At 39.6% G+C, this 15,443-nt stretch overlaps 1 protein-coding gene across 1 annotated transcript; it reads right to left on the bottom strand.

Moving 5' to 3' along the window:
- Positions 1-2,881: 2,881 nt before the first annotated feature.
- On the bottom strand, positions 2,882-7,545 carry LOC111735542. Its single transcript, XM_023527042.1, has 3 exons — positions 7,385-7,545; positions 6,076-6,559; positions 2,882-4,857 (listed from the first exon to the last, which is right to left on the bottom strand). Exon 3 carries the CDS (start codon positions 4,316-4,318, stop codon positions 2,975-2,977), a length of 1,344 nt encoding a protein of 447 aa, XP_023382810.1. The 5' UTR covers positions 4,319-4,857; positions 6,076-6,559; positions 7,385-7,545; the 3' UTR covers positions 2,882-2,974.
- Between the last annotated feature and the right edge of the window lie 7,898 nt (positions 7,546-15,443).

Here is a 15,443-nt window from a genome sequence, read left to right as displayed (position 1 = left end):
CATGGAATGATCTCTGCGTCAGTGAAAAGAACTGAGACTCTCCAGTGTTGCTGGGGCAGTGCCGGAGTTCAGATCGCCCCACGTGGTAACATACAGTGTCTCCTGCGAGGGTCTCCACTAGGTTCTGCCCCTTAGAGGCCAGGTCACTTTGTCGCTGTGCCTCCTGTTGCCCACCAGCAGTTTCCTTGATTTCCTCCCCCTCCTTTCTCAGTATCTCAGTTTCCCCACTCTCCTCTCTCCTCTCTCAGTGGGCCTTTCCCTCAAAACACAGTTGTCCTCCTCTGTAGTGGGCCCATTGTCTTTGCTTTAGGCCAGGCTCTTTCCTTTCCTATGCAAAGCCTTCCCCCGCTCAATTTTGGGAAGCTCATAGAACGTTTTGTTTCCCATGTGTATGTCTTAATCATAGCCTTCAAAGGCCTATTTTGCAATTCAAAGCCCTAAATTGGACTCTGTTCTGGCGAAGTAATTTTCCCTCCTTTGCTTGGGCAATAAACCTGGAGGCATGGAACCTCTGCCCTAGAAAAGCTACCTTGGCAATCTTTCCGCTTCAGCTGCCGGGATCCAGGAGAGTCAGGGGACCAAGGCTGGTGACTGAGTGTGCAGTACGGCGACACCTGTCATGTTTAACTGTTACTTTTCGGTTGTTACTGGAAAGTGCTGTCACAGAAGCCATGCCTTAGGAGAAGAGATGCCATGTGAGGAAAAACCCAGAAGTAACATTATCAAAGCCTCATTGTGAAGACACTTGCCCTAGCCCTGGGGTAAGTGTTGTGACCGAAATAACCAGGCCCAACTCGAGTGCTCTAGTCCAAGAGACAGTTTATTAGCCGGCGGCTGTCCTTGCAAAGGAGCAGCCCCGAGACGCAGGGGCACAAAGGTTTTAAGCCCTCGATCCCATCCCCCACATCCTTAATCTTTACACAAAAGACTATATCTCCTCCATTCATTAACTGATAACTAAGAGGTGGGTAAGCAAGCAGGGGTACAGAAGCAGAATGCGTCATTGTTAAAATATTTTGTACCTATAGGCAGTGATCCGGCCAGTAAATCCCTTTAGTTAATAAATTTTTAGCAGATAACTAACTAGAAGTGAGACATGGCGGTTAGCACGTACCATGTCTTATCCTTAACCTATTGTTTCTAAAGGTGAGGTCACTACATTCCCCACTGGTTTTCTTTACAGTGACTCAATCTTCGAGTCAGAAGTTGGAACTCTCGGCCAACTCGTCGGGGCTGATGCTCCTAAAATTAAAATCTTTGCCCCGGTCATGTGAGACTAAACTTCTAAGCCACTTTATTAAGCAGGGTCCAAAAATTAATAATATCAGCATAATTAATGGCCCTGCTATGGCTGACAATAGCGTGGTTAGCCAGGAATTTTCATTAAACCAAGACTCATACCAGTTACTGCCCTGCCTTAATTTTTTTATTTCTATCCTTCACCCTCTGTCTAATTAATGCTAAACTATCCCTAATAATACCAGAATGATTAACATAGAAACAGCAAGTTTCTCCTAATGCTACACACAAACCTCCTTGCTTAAGAAATAAGAGATCTAAACCTCTCCTATTCTGCAGTACTACTTCAGCTAAGGAATTAAGAGATGTTATTAGTATTCCTAATAGTTGTTAACTGGGTAGGAGTTAAGTCCTTTAACCCTTCATTATTAGACCCGACAGGACCTATGGCTATCGACGGTATCCGGACAGGCTTTTTTTGTATTGTCATTAACATTCCGGGATCATCTCCAGAAACATACAACCTTAATCCTCAAGTTTTCCCAGTCCCCCAAGATGGATCTTCCCAATTTTTGACAGTAAAAACGACAGGATTGCATTTCCCTGCTGTGGCACAGGAAGACTGACTAGGTCGTGTAAGAGTCAGAAAGGGGTCTGTGCTCTTCCAAGGGGCTATGGTCTCACAACCCCAATGACCACAATAATATTGGTTAGGCTTATTGCAAGTGCTTTGATCTTCTCTAGGACACATATATAACTGCACTTGTTGGATACCCTTTTCATAATTTTTAACTCCACAGCCCCACCACGGTCCTGATCCTGCTAGCATCTGTTCTTTTGTTTGCTTATTTAATTCCTCCCCAAGTATATTACACAAATCTACATGAAATGTAGGCTGGTACATAGTCTGGTTTACTAATATGGAGATACCTGTTTCTGATTTAATCAATTCCCATTGAGCCTGTTGAGGTTGATGAGGGTTCCCGTGTACATTGGTAATAACAACTAACCCTAACACAATTATTCCCATGAGAGTCTATCCTTGAGTGGATCCTCTGTGGGTGTTGCTTTCCATTTCTCCTTTTCTGGGGGAGGTTGAGCTGCCTTAAGGCGAGTATGGTGATGTCTTTTTCCTGCAACTTTGACAGCCTGACAGCCGTTGGTGTGGTCAGGATTACTGGAAACGGACCATCCCACCGGGGCTCTAGGCTAGGAGGCTGAATCTTCTTTATCCACACCCAATCACCTGGATGATGTGGGTGAGGCTGTGATGTCCCCGGAGTCGGTCTAGTAGCTTTAATCAAGCCCTTGACTTGATTTTGGGTTTGTTGCAAGGCCTGTAGAGACTTAAGGAGACTTGTGTTATTACTTATTGTAACCTTTTCAATTCCAATTTTAGGGAGTAAAGGGGGAGGTCTCCCAAACATTTCATAAGGGGAAATTCCCATAATATATGGAGTACACTGGGCCCGTAACAAAGCAAAAGGAAGAAGGCTCACCCAATTCTCCCCAGTTTCCAGCTTAAATTTAGTTAAAGTTTCCTTAAGTGTTCTATTCATCCTTTCTACTTGTCCTGAACTCTGAGGTCTGTAAATACAATGTAATTTCCAATTAATCCCTAATACCTTAGCTAACATTTGACTTGTTTGGGCAATGAATGCCGGGCCATTGTCGGACCCCAGTGATAAGGGCAAACCGAATCGAGGTACTATTTCTGTGAGTAATTTCTTAGCTACTACTTGTGCAGTCTCCTTTCTAGTGGGGAAGGCCTCGGTCCATCCAGAGTAGGTGTCAATGAAAACCAGAAGATACTTAAACCCGAAAGTGCCAGGGCAACTTCTGTAAAGTCTACCTCCCAATGTTCTCCAGGAGCTTGTCCTTTCTGTCGCACGCCACTGCCTCCTGTTGCGGTGGAGCAAGAGTTGACTTGTGCACATATTGGGCATCGCGCACTTACATCCCGAGCCTTTGAGGTTAGTCCAGGAATATAATAGTCTCTTTTTAGCAGTTCAATTAACTTAGTTCCTCCAAGATGGGTAGCGTTATGCATTTGATTGATTAAATGGCTGCCAAGAGCGGCAGGGAGGAGTGGCCTTCCATCTGGAATCCAAAGCCACCCATTTTTAAACTTCCCGTGCAGTTGCTTCCCCAACTCTATATCTTGGGGGCTATAGTTTGGAGCCTGTACCAAGGGGGGCACAAGAAGGGGACCAATTATGACGTTAGTCCCCACTGGTTTTCTGGCTACTTCCTTTGCTGTTTTATCTGCCAAGCGGTTTCCTTTTTCTACCGCTCCTTCCCCTTTTTGATGGCCGGGGCAATGGATAATAGCCACTTTCTTAGGTAGCCAGATAGCCTCCAAAAGAGCTAAAATCTGCTCCTTGTTCTTAATTTCCTTTCCCCCTGATGTTAATAGTCCTCTTTCCTTGTCCAGGGCTCCATGTACATGTGCCGTTGCAAAGGCATATCGGCTATCAGTGTAGATGTTAACAGTTTTCCCTCGAGCCCATTTAAGAGCTTCAGTTAATGCCATGAGCTCGGCCTTCTGGGCTGAAGTCCCTTGTCCGAGAGCCTGAGCCCAAACCACAGTGTCATCGGCAACTACCGCTGCTCCCACATACCTGACGCCTTCTGTGACATAACTGCTTCCGTCCGTGTACAGGGTGGCGTCTGGGTTGAGCCAAGGCTCATCTCGTAAGTCAGGTCTTACCCCAGTTATGCTTTCAAGCAGGTCACTGCAATCATGTACAGGTTCCTGAGGAGGATCATCATCTGGGAGCAAGGTTGCTGGATTCAATATTGTCGGTTTAGCAAATTGAACCTGTGGAGGGTTTAATAAGAGTACCTGGTATTGGCTGATTCGAGCGTTCGATATCCATCGCTCGGGTGGTCCCTTCAGGAGCCGCTCCACAAAGTGAGGTCCGATAACAGTCACAGGCTGCCCAAGCGTCAATTTGTGGGCTTCTTTCACTAGAACTGCCGTGGCTGCAAAGGCCCTCAGACAATTAGGCCACCCTGCAGCCACGCAATCTAACTTTTTAGATAAGTATGCAACTGGTCTTTTCCACGGTCCCAGCATCTGAGTCAATACCCCTTTAGCAACTCCCCTTGTCTCTTCTACAAATAACTGAAATGGTTTCTCTAAGTTTGGTAAAGCCAATGCCGGAGCAGAGATTAAGGCCTTCTTCAGTGTCTCAAAGGCCTGCTGTTGTTCTATTGTCCATTTTATGTCCTCTCCTTTCCCAGCTGTACAATCATACAGCGGCTTAGCAATCTCAGCAAATCCTAGAATCCACAAACGGCAGTATCCTACAGCCCCTAGAAACTCTCGCACGAGCCTTTTTGTTTTTGGTGGTGGAATGCGCAAGATTGCTTCAATCCTACTTTCAGAGAGCTGTCTTTCCCCTTTATTCAGTTTGTACCCCAAATAAATAGCAGCAGAGGTACACAACTGGGCCTTTTTAGCCGACACACGGTAACCTTTGTTCCCCAACTCATTCAGCAGATCTTCAGTTGCCTTAGTGCATGCCTCAGTTGTTTCAGTGGCAAGTAAAAGGTCGTCCACATATTGTAGTAACACAACATCAGGATGGCGTTGTCGAAACTCTGCTAAGTCTCGACTTAAAACCTCATCAAACAGAGTGGGAGAGTTCTTAAATCCCTGCGGGAGTCGGGTCCAAGTCAATTGTCCTTGTCCTGTCTTAGGGTCCTCCCACTCAAAGGCAAAAATTGGCTGACTGACTCTAGCCAAAGGTAAGGAGAAAAATGCATCTTTCAAATCCAATACCGTATATACTTGATGGCTCGGTGGCAACTGGCTTAGCAAGGTATAAGGATTAGGCACAGTGGGGTGTATAGTCTCCACTCTCTTATTAACCTCTCTTAGATCCTGAACTGGTCTATAGTCCTCAGTTCCTGGTTTCTGGACCGGTAACAATGGAGTGTTCCATGGAGAGTGGCAAGGCACCAATATGCCGGCTTCCTGGAGCCGTCTTATATGTATAGCAATCCCTTCTCGCGCCTTTTGATTTATAGGATATTGTTTCACTCGTACTGGCATAGCATTGCTGTTGAGAGTTACCCCTATGGGCGGCTGATGAGCAGCCAACCCAGGAGGGTTATTCTCAGCCCACACTACAGGAATTTCTTTCTTCCACTTCTCCAATAAAGCGGAGAAAGTTTTTGCTGGTCTTTGATCTGTTAAAATATATTCTTCAGCTAAGGGGACTGTATATAGAATGTAAGAGGGCCCATCTCCGAGAGTAAGGGTTTTAGCATCTGAACCAAAAGTAATAGTGGCCTGTAATTTTTGTAGCAAATCTCTTCCTAACAAAGGATAGGGGCATTCAGGCATAACCAAAAAGGAATGGGTGATGGTCCCTTTTCCCAGGTCAGTTATACGAGCCCGAGTCCAAGAGTATGCTCTTCCTTGTCCAGTTGCCCCAAGAATAGTGGTTTTTTCTTTACTCACAGGGCCAACAGGCTGATTTAAAACAGAATATGTTGCTCCAGTATCTACCAGAAAGTCCGCAGGTTGGCCCCCCACTTGCAAGGTTATCCGGGGCTCTCGGGGACTGTTAGAGCCCTGACACCCCTAGTTATCTTCCAGAAGAATTGGGGTGCTTGTATTTTTCTTGTCACCTTTTGGTTGGTTGGGACACTCATTCTTCCAGTGCCCTTTCTGTTTGCAATATGCACATTGGTCTTTTTCAAGGCCAACCTGTTTACTTCCTGGTCCAGGTGGCCCGACAAATCCTGATCCTCCTCGGCCTCTTCTTCTTCCTCTGCCTGGCACAGTTCCCTTCCCCACAAACATTATTTTCTGCACATCGTCTCTATTGTTGAAAACTTTCTGGGCTATTTCTAGCAATTTGGATAAATTCTCTCTCTCAAAACCTTCTAGCTTCTGTAACTTTCTTCTAATATCTGGGGCCGACTGGCTCACAAAGGCCAAATTAATGGCTCTTCTATTGTTGGGGTCCTCCGGGTCAATAGGCGTATACAAGCGGTAAGATTCTAATAGTCTCTCTAAAAATGCTGCAGGTGACTCATCCTTGGTCTGAATTACTTTGCTTACCTTGGACAGATTTATTGGTCTACGTGCAGCAGCCCGGAGTCCCTGTAGCAGGAACTGGCGATACCTTAGGAGAGCCTCCTTACCTTGATCCGTATTGGGATCCCACTGGGGACGCTGAGTAGGAAACACAGCCTGTATCCTGGTTAAGTCTGCTGTTGACAGCCCATTCGGGTCCGTGACTCCTCTGGCTGCCTCCCGCAAAATCCTTTCTTTTTCCTCAGTGGTGAATAAAACCTGCAAAAGCTGCTGACAATCATCCCAAGTGGGCTGATGGGTAAAAAAATAGACTCTAGAAGGGAGGTTAATCCTTGTGGTTTTTCTGAAAAGGATGGCGTTTGCAATTTCCAATTATATAAATCACTAGTACTGAATGGCGAGTAGATGACAGTAGGCTCACCTCCACCTCCTGGAATCACCTTCAATGGGGCTTGAACAGATACTGGCTCTTTCAGGGAGGTTGAATCAGGGGAAGGTGGCCTACGACCCCTAGACCGGGTTACAGGAGGTTCTGGTCTTTCCGGAGGAGGACGTCCACTCCCGTCACCATGATAGGGTGGTGGATACCAGTCATCCTCCGACGGAGGGCCCTGCAACACTGGTGGGGGCTTCTTAAGACCTTGGGGTATGGCTGCCATTACAGTAACGGGGGCGCGACTGCAATTCTGTAAGTACTTAGGGGCATCAGAAACAACGTCAATCCATACATCAATATAAGGAATTTGGTCAGGATGCCCCGGGTTCCCATAAACAACACCCCGAACCCGAAATGCAGTCTGTAAATTAAATGATCCCTCGGAGGGCCATCCTACTCCGAAGGTCGGCCAATCTAGTTGACAAAACCGCTGCAAATCAAAAGGGGTTACTAAAGCACCATAAGCCTTTGCCCTGTGACGGAAATCTTTAAAGTGATTAAGCATGCATTGAAGCGGTGTTAGCTTACCCTGTGATTGTCCCATAGTTCCACAGTAAAGCACACGAAGCAACACAAGAAAAACAGACACAGACTAACGAACCAAAAAACAAGACTGAGAAAACTGTCGTCACAGTCTCAGTCGACCGCCGACTTACTTGTCGCGTCCGACGTCCGCACGGTCCTGGGGCCCCTACCAAAAACTGCCTCAGCACTCCCAAGATCACGCTCCACAAAGCGAGAAACCACGGGCGGTGGGCTAGGGCAAGTGCCCTAGAGGCCTCCCCAACCGCAAATGGTCCAACGCCCTGGTGCACTGATCAATTTTCCCACAACGAGAAGATCTCGCTGGGGCCTCCAAATGTTGTGACCGAAATAACCAGGCCCAACTCGAGTGCTCTAGTCCAAGAGACAGTTTATTAGCCGGCGGCTGTCCTTGCAAAGGAGCAGCCCCGAGACGCAGGGGCACAAAGGTTTTAAGCCCTCGATCCCATCCCCCACATCCTTAATCTTTACACAAAAGACTATATCTCCTCCATTCATTAACTGATAACTAAGAGGTGGGTAAGCAAGCAGGGGTACAGAAGCAGAATGCGTCATTGTTAAAATATTTTGTACCTATAGGCAGTGATCCGGCCAGTAAATCCCTTTAGTTAATAAATTTTTAGCAGATAACTAACTAGAAGTGAGACATGGCGGTTAGCACGTACCATGTCTTATCCTTAACCTATTGTTTCTAAAGGTGAGGTCACTACAGTGGACATGGACTATAAACTAGTGATTACCAAATGGTAGGAGGGTAAGGGGGGAGGGTGGGAGATAGACGGTAAAGGGGGTCAAATATAGGGAGGTAGGGGTAGGGTGAAGTGGGTAAAGGGGATCAAATATATGGTAGCTGAAGGAAACTGGACTTCGGGCAGTAAACACAATAGAATATACAGATGTCAAATGATAATGTATACCAGAAAATTATATAATTGTATTAAACAATGTTACCCCAATAAACTTAATTTAAAAAAATAAAAAAAAAATAGACTAGTAGCAAAATCTGGCCTCCTTTTGATTATTCTCACCTTTAGCCTTTCTCCAGGCGGATCAAAACTACTTGAGCCATTGAGCCGTTAAGATTTGGGAGCGCCCTCCAAATACAGAAGGCAGTGTGGTACAGAGAAAAGATCATACACTTTGAAACTAAAAAGTCCTGTGTTTTACCCTTGGCTCCAACAAATATTGGTGATGAAACCATAGATAAGTAGTTTAACTGAGACTTAATTTCATTATTTGAATAATAATACTTCAGCACAAGGTTCATGGTATATATCAGTAAACATTGTATTCTCTCAATTACATATGTACCGAATCTCTCTTGCAATGCTCTTTATTTACTATATAATAATTTGTATATGTTCATTTATTAATATCCAATTTCTAAAATTTTTTAAGCCAATTTATTTTATCCTTGTGTATTCAATTATAGATAGTATGGCTTTAATCTTGCTGTTCTCTTTTATTTCTTGAGCTCCATCAGTTTGATTTTATTTTTCTATATTCTGATACTTTTAAGTCCCTTTTGGTGCTAATTTTGAGAGAAACTATAATATCTATAATTTATTTGAGATTATAAAGAACCATTTGTCAAGAATCTGCATTTTCTTGGGCAATTTTTTTTACAGTGCATGTTCTTATGCTTATTTTCTCATGCTTCTTTTCTTCCTTTACTTTTGCAGTTTGTGTGCAAATATTATGTATCTCCTGTATCTTACCCATACCTTCAAATTAAATGACTCAAATAAAGACTATTTATGTACTTTTCAGGATAATATTGAAGTTTGGAAACATTTGTCTTTTCTCTTTGAGGTCCAAGAAGGAGTGTTTCTTCATGGTAACAACAGAGTCAGTTCTTTTGCTTGTCGTATTTGTAGCACCTATCATAGTGCTTGACGTAAAGTAGATAATCAATATACATTTTTTGAATAAATGAATGAGTGACTGCATCAGTGCTCAGTGTGTTACTTTATAAAGCATAGATTCCCTGGTATTTATTAAGTATTTTATAATTTATGTTTTGAGCATTTACAAATTTCTTATTTCACTGAGGGTGGAGTGTTATGGCGCGAACGATTCTGAGACCCACGGAGCCAATTGAGATTAATTATGAGCCTTTGTTAGCCGGCCGGCGACTGACTCTCTACCACGCAGGGCTAGAGGAGATCAGCCCCGAGCTTTCAGAGCAGGCAGCTGATAAAGCTCAAGACCATATCCTGGTTGTCCCCTGAACAAGCCAGCAGATTACAGAAGTGGAAGTTGGCTTTTAGCATATCTTTGCCCAGAACAACACCCTTAATTAACAAGTAAATGGATTACAGAAGCAGACATTGGCCATCTACATATTTTATACAATGCACTTCCTAAACCACACACAAGCAAGTAGGACAACTTCTGATATCTAAAGATATTTCTTCCCTGTAGCTGACTTAGCTAGTTGGCTCACTTGAAAATTTTCCACCCTTAACAGGAGGATTTTTGTCAATTTGCTTTTATTTTATTCAATGGGTTTCAAAAGAAGAAAGTGTTGTAAAAATTCCTTTACTCCTCCATCTTTAGACGTTTCACCCATCCTTTAATGATAAAATGTTATTATTTATTAAGTGCTACTGCATATACATTATTATTTGTAACATTTATAACAACTCTATCAGGAAGATATTACTAAGGAATCTAAGCCCAAAAGAGGCTAAGCAATTTGCTAAATGCTGCAGTATTAGTAATCTTTGAAGCCAGAATTCAAACTCACATTTGCTTTTTTCTAAGTAGTCAGTCTACATAGCATAATGATCTCAAGGTCTATCTACGTTGTGACATGTATCAAAATTTAATTCCTTTAAGACTGAATAATATTACGTTATTTGTACATACCATTTTGTTAATCCATTTATCTCAGATATTTGGGTTGTTTCTACCTTTTGGCTATTGCGAATAATGCTGTTATTGTAAACATAGGTGTGTAAGTTTGAATCTTTGTTTTTAATTATTTTGCACTTATATATCTTGGTGTAGAATTGCTGGGTCAGTTAGTAAATAATGTTATATAAATTTCACAAATTTTTTATTAGCTTCTTTGATTTGTAGATTCATATATATCAACAAATTTTGAAAGTTATCCACCAATATTTCTTCAAGTATTCTTTCTGCCCTTTTATAACTCTTTTCTCCTCTCAATATCTTTTATTTTATATTTATCTTGCAATATTTATTTATTTATTTGTGTGTTTGTTTATTTATTTATTTATTCATTTTTGTTTTTTGTATTTTAGACTCAAAGATTTTAATTGTCCTATCTGTTTATTAATCCTTTCTTCTGTCTGCTTAAATCTCCTTTTGAGCCTTTCTACAGTAATTTTGACTGCTGTTATTATACTTTTTAGCTCCATAATCAATTTATGATTTTTATAAGACCTGTCTCTTTATTAGTATTCTTATTTTTTTATACATTGTTTTTCTGTCTTTGCCTTGTTTTTAAGCTCTTTTGGCAGTTGTTTTAAATTTTGTTCTGTAACTCCGATGTCTTGGCCTCTTCAGGTATATTTTCTGTCAGTTTGCTTTGTTTCCTTGAATGGATCATATTTTTCTGTTTCTCTATATGCCTTATGATGCTGTTGTTGTTGAAAACTGGACGTTTGAATCTTATAATTCTGGGAATCAGATTCTCCCACTTCCACAAGCTTTGTTGTTATTACTGTCGTTGTTATTATAGTGTTGTCACAGTGCCAAGAATCACACTGATGTTAAAGCTTACTACTTCCTCAGTTTTTCTCTGAGTTTGTGTCTTTTCCAGAGCATGTATTTTGGACGTTATAACTCCCCACCCCCATAATGCAGTTGTTTTTGTATATGTGCTGCCAAAGTGAGAACTGCAGTTGTTTTCGAATGTCCAAAAGCCAGGTACAGTTTCTCTCTTTTTTTTCTTAAGTATCTTTTTTTTTCAATTTTTGAATTACACTTGACATATCTCATTATATTAGTCTCGGGTATACAATACAGTGATTCTATTTATATAACTTATAAAGTGACCACAATGATAAATCTAGTACCCATATGAAAACATACAGTTATTATAATACAACTGTATTCCCCACGCTATATTCTACATCTCTATGACTATCTTATAACTACTAATTTGTGCTTTCTAATTCCCTCCCCAGCTTCACTCATTCTCTCACCCCCACATCTGGCAACCATCAAAATGCTCTCTGTATCTATGAGCTTCTTTCGGTTTCGTTTGTTAATTTATCCTGTTCTCTAGATTCCACATGCAAGTGAAATCATATGACATTTGTATTTCTCTGTCTGACTTACTTCATTCAGTACCATACTCTCTAGGTCTATGTTGTTAAGGATGGCAAGATTTTATTCTTTCTATGTCTGAGTAATATTCCATTGTATATATGTGCCACCTCTTCTTTATCCATTCATCTATTGATGGACACCCAGGTTGCCTCTATACCTTGGCTATTGTAAATAATGCTGCGATGAACACGTGGATGCATATGTCTCTTTGAAGTGGTGTTTTAAGTTTCTTTAGATAAATACACAGAAGTGGAATTACTGGGTTCTTCTTTGTTCCTTGTTATAACTTTTGTTTTCAAATCTACTTCATTTGATATAGCATTGCTACCCCTGCTTTTTGTTTGTTTGTTTACATTTTCATAAAATATCTTTTCCTATTCCTTTACTTTCAGTCTGTGTGTATCTTTCCCTATACTCCTCACTGATTACATACAATTCTATTTAGAGTGTATAACATTTTATTGTAATTATTTGTTCATGAGTCTTTCCTTCTACTACACAGTAAATTGCTTGAGCAGGGACAATGTCTTATTCATCTTTGAATCTTCAGTGCCAATTATTGCGTCTTATGTGTAATCCATGATGAGTAATTAATTAATATAGCTCAGTTTCCTTTTATGTAAAATAGAGATTAAAATGATACCTATCTCTTATGGCTATTGTGAGGAATAAATAAAATAATGTACATGTAAATTACTTAGAATAGTGCCTAGAATATAGTTAGTGACCAATAAATGTTAATTATTGTTATTAAAATCAATATTACTATGATTATTAAATTGATGCCCATGTATATTGGAAAAGTAAGGACTAGAACCTAGTTCACAAAGTCTGATATTCATTTGACTACCTCAGCCTTCTCAGCTACTTCTTGCTGCCATGGCTGTTAAAATTTCCCTTCATTACTCCCTTGTAATATCTCAGCTGAGTCCACTCTCTTTAGGCAGTGAATGCATCATGTTCAGAATCTTTCTTAATTTTATTTTATCTATAAATTTAGCCAGGCTCAATGTCATTTACTCAAAGTGTTTTTTTCTATTAAAATAAGAAAGTATCAATAATATTTATTGCATCAAAATGAGTGTAACTATAAAACATTGTTGAAAAAAATTGAAGACAGAAAAAAGAGAGAGTCAGGGCTCATGGATTAGAAGAAGTAGCATTGTTAAAATGTCTATTTAATGTAAAGTAATCTACAGATTACCTACAATTCCTATCAAAAGGTCCATGACATTTTTCACAGAAATAGAAAAAACAAACAAACAAACAAACAAAAACAAAAATGTGTATGAAACCACAAAAGGAAACAAATAACCAAAGCAATCTTGAGTAGAAAAAATAAAATACAAAATCAGAGGTATCACACTCCCTAATTTCAAACTATGCTATAAAGTTCTAGTAATCAAAACAGAATTGTATTGCCAGAACCAGACAAAAATAACAATGGAACAGAATTGAGAGCTAGAATAAACCTATACACATATAGAAAACTAATTTACAACAAAAAAGCCAAGGACATACGATTGCAAAAGACAATTCTCTTTAATAAATGGTACTGGAAAAATTAGTCACATGCAGAATAATAAAACTAGACCACTATCTTATAGCATACAGAAAGATTAACACAAAATGGACTAAAGACTTGAATTTAAGACCTGAAACTGTAAAACTCCTGGAAGAAAACACAGGTGGTAAGTTCCTTGACATCACTCTTAGGAATGATTTTCTGGAGATGACTCCAAAAAAAGGGAACAAGCATACATAAACAAAAGTGACTACATCAAATGATCAAATGAAAAAAAAAAAAAAAAAACAACAACTTCTGCACAGCAAAGGTAACCATCATCAAAATGAAAAGGCAACTAACTGAACAGGAGAAGATATTTGAAAATGGTATTTCTGATAAGGGGTTAATATCCAAAATATATAAATAACTCATACAATTCAACAAAAACAACAAATCAAACAGCCCAATTTAAAAATGGGCAGTAGATCTGAATAAACATTCTCCCCTCCAAGGAATACATATAGATGGTCAATATGCACATGAAAAATGTTCAATATCACTAATTATTGAGAAAAAGCAAATCAAAACTACAATGAGATATCACCTAACACTTGCTAGACTGATTATTATCAAAGAGAAAAGAAATAACAAATGTTGGAGAGGATTTAAAGAGAAAGGAACTCTCCTACACTGTTGATGAGATTGTAAATTGGCGTAGCCACTATGGAAAGCAGTATATCAGTTCTTCAAATATTTAAGAATAGAACTACCATATTATCCAGATATTCCACTTCTGGGCATTTATCCAATGAATATTAATTTTAAAACATACACACCGCTGTGTTTACTGTAGCATTATTTACAGTAACCAACACATGGAAATAACCTAAGTGTTCATTGATCAACATATTGATAAAGAAGACATGGTACTTATGAACAATAGGATACTACTCAGAGATAAAAAATATATATATATTGTCATTCGTAACAACATGGATGAACCTCAAGGATATTATGCTCAGTGAAATAAGACAAATGGAAAAGGACAAAAGCCATATGATTTTATTCACATATAAAAACAAAATAACAGCAACAACAAAAACAAATGAACAAACAAAACAAAACAAAAAACTTGTAGATAGGAACAGCATATTAGTAGGGAAGGATGGTGGGTAAAGGACAAAATGGGTGAAGAGGGTCAAATGTATGATGACAGATGGACACCATTCCTCGCTAATACACACACACACACACACACACAATATGCACACTCAAGTATAGCTAAAAATATTAAAGGTTTCACAATCCTGTATAATATTAAAACATGCTGTGCTATTTTCTACTCTTCTTTTTCGTTAAAAATGCCAGCTATGTCTTCTTAAATTGATTTCAAGACCTAGTATTGTATGGCTGTCTGATTTTCAAAAACACTGTTTTTATTTAATCACTTTAACCTCTGTTATGTAGCTAATGAAGCTGAGTCTAAGGAGACTTGTTTGTTGTTGTGCAGCTCATAGTGGAATTGTGTGAAAATACTGGAACAGTAAATCCTGATTGCTTCCTCAAGAGCTGGGAACCCTTGTACAATACTTTGATTAAATACTTAAATTATGCTTTAATGTCTAACATAGTTGTCATTCAATAAGTATTTGATGAATGAGTCTGTTTAATAAATAATAACTATGTAAGTAGCCACTTACTAGTCCTCTTAACAGAGTGAGGCATACTGGGAGAATGGGAAAAAGAGTCCCTGGAAATTTACTGAAAGGAGCAATTATTAAAAGTATGATTGGAAATCACAATAGTGGAACCCAATTTCAATACTAGATGAATCCAGTGTGCAAAAAAAAGTCTGGAAGTCATCAAAAAGGGCTCTGTTAAATTCTGGGAGATGGGAGACAAAAATGTAGATCTTTAATGAGATATTGAGATGTTACACATTTTTTTAGAGGAATTTACAGTACCCCAGGAGTACTGAAAAAAGGCACCTTCATTTTGGGGAGCTGCACCACAAATGTTACTGGCTTTCAGTTTTGAGGCTTCCTCAACTATTCATTTTCAGTATTTTATAAACTGCTTCTGTCATAAAAGTGCTTCCTTTGTTTTTGTGGTATTTTTATCACAATGAATTATCCCAGGGGCCAGCAACTGGGACTAGGTTGCAAGGTTTTTGATCCTTAAAATATAACAATGGTAGTAACTGACAGGTAAGGACTTGATTTATCCATTCTTTTTTTTTTTTTTTAATTTTGTTTTATGTATTTGACTGGTTTACTTTTGTTGATGTTGAAAATGTTTGAAATATTTCTAATGGACAACTTAGTTGCTTAAACTAAGTAGTAGTTGTTTACAAGCTAAGATGA

The sequence above is a fragment of the Pteropus vampyrus genome, unplaced genomic scaffold (genome assembly GCF_000151845.1).
Source record: "Pteropus vampyrus isolate Shadow unplaced genomic scaffold, Pvam_2.0 Scaffold1000003080, whole genome shotgun sequence".
Classification (NCBI taxonomy): domain Eukaryota; kingdom Metazoa; phylum Chordata; class Mammalia; order Chiroptera; family Pteropodidae; genus Pteropus; species Pteropus vampyrus.
This window is presented reverse-complemented; position numbering and strand designations above follow the sequence as displayed.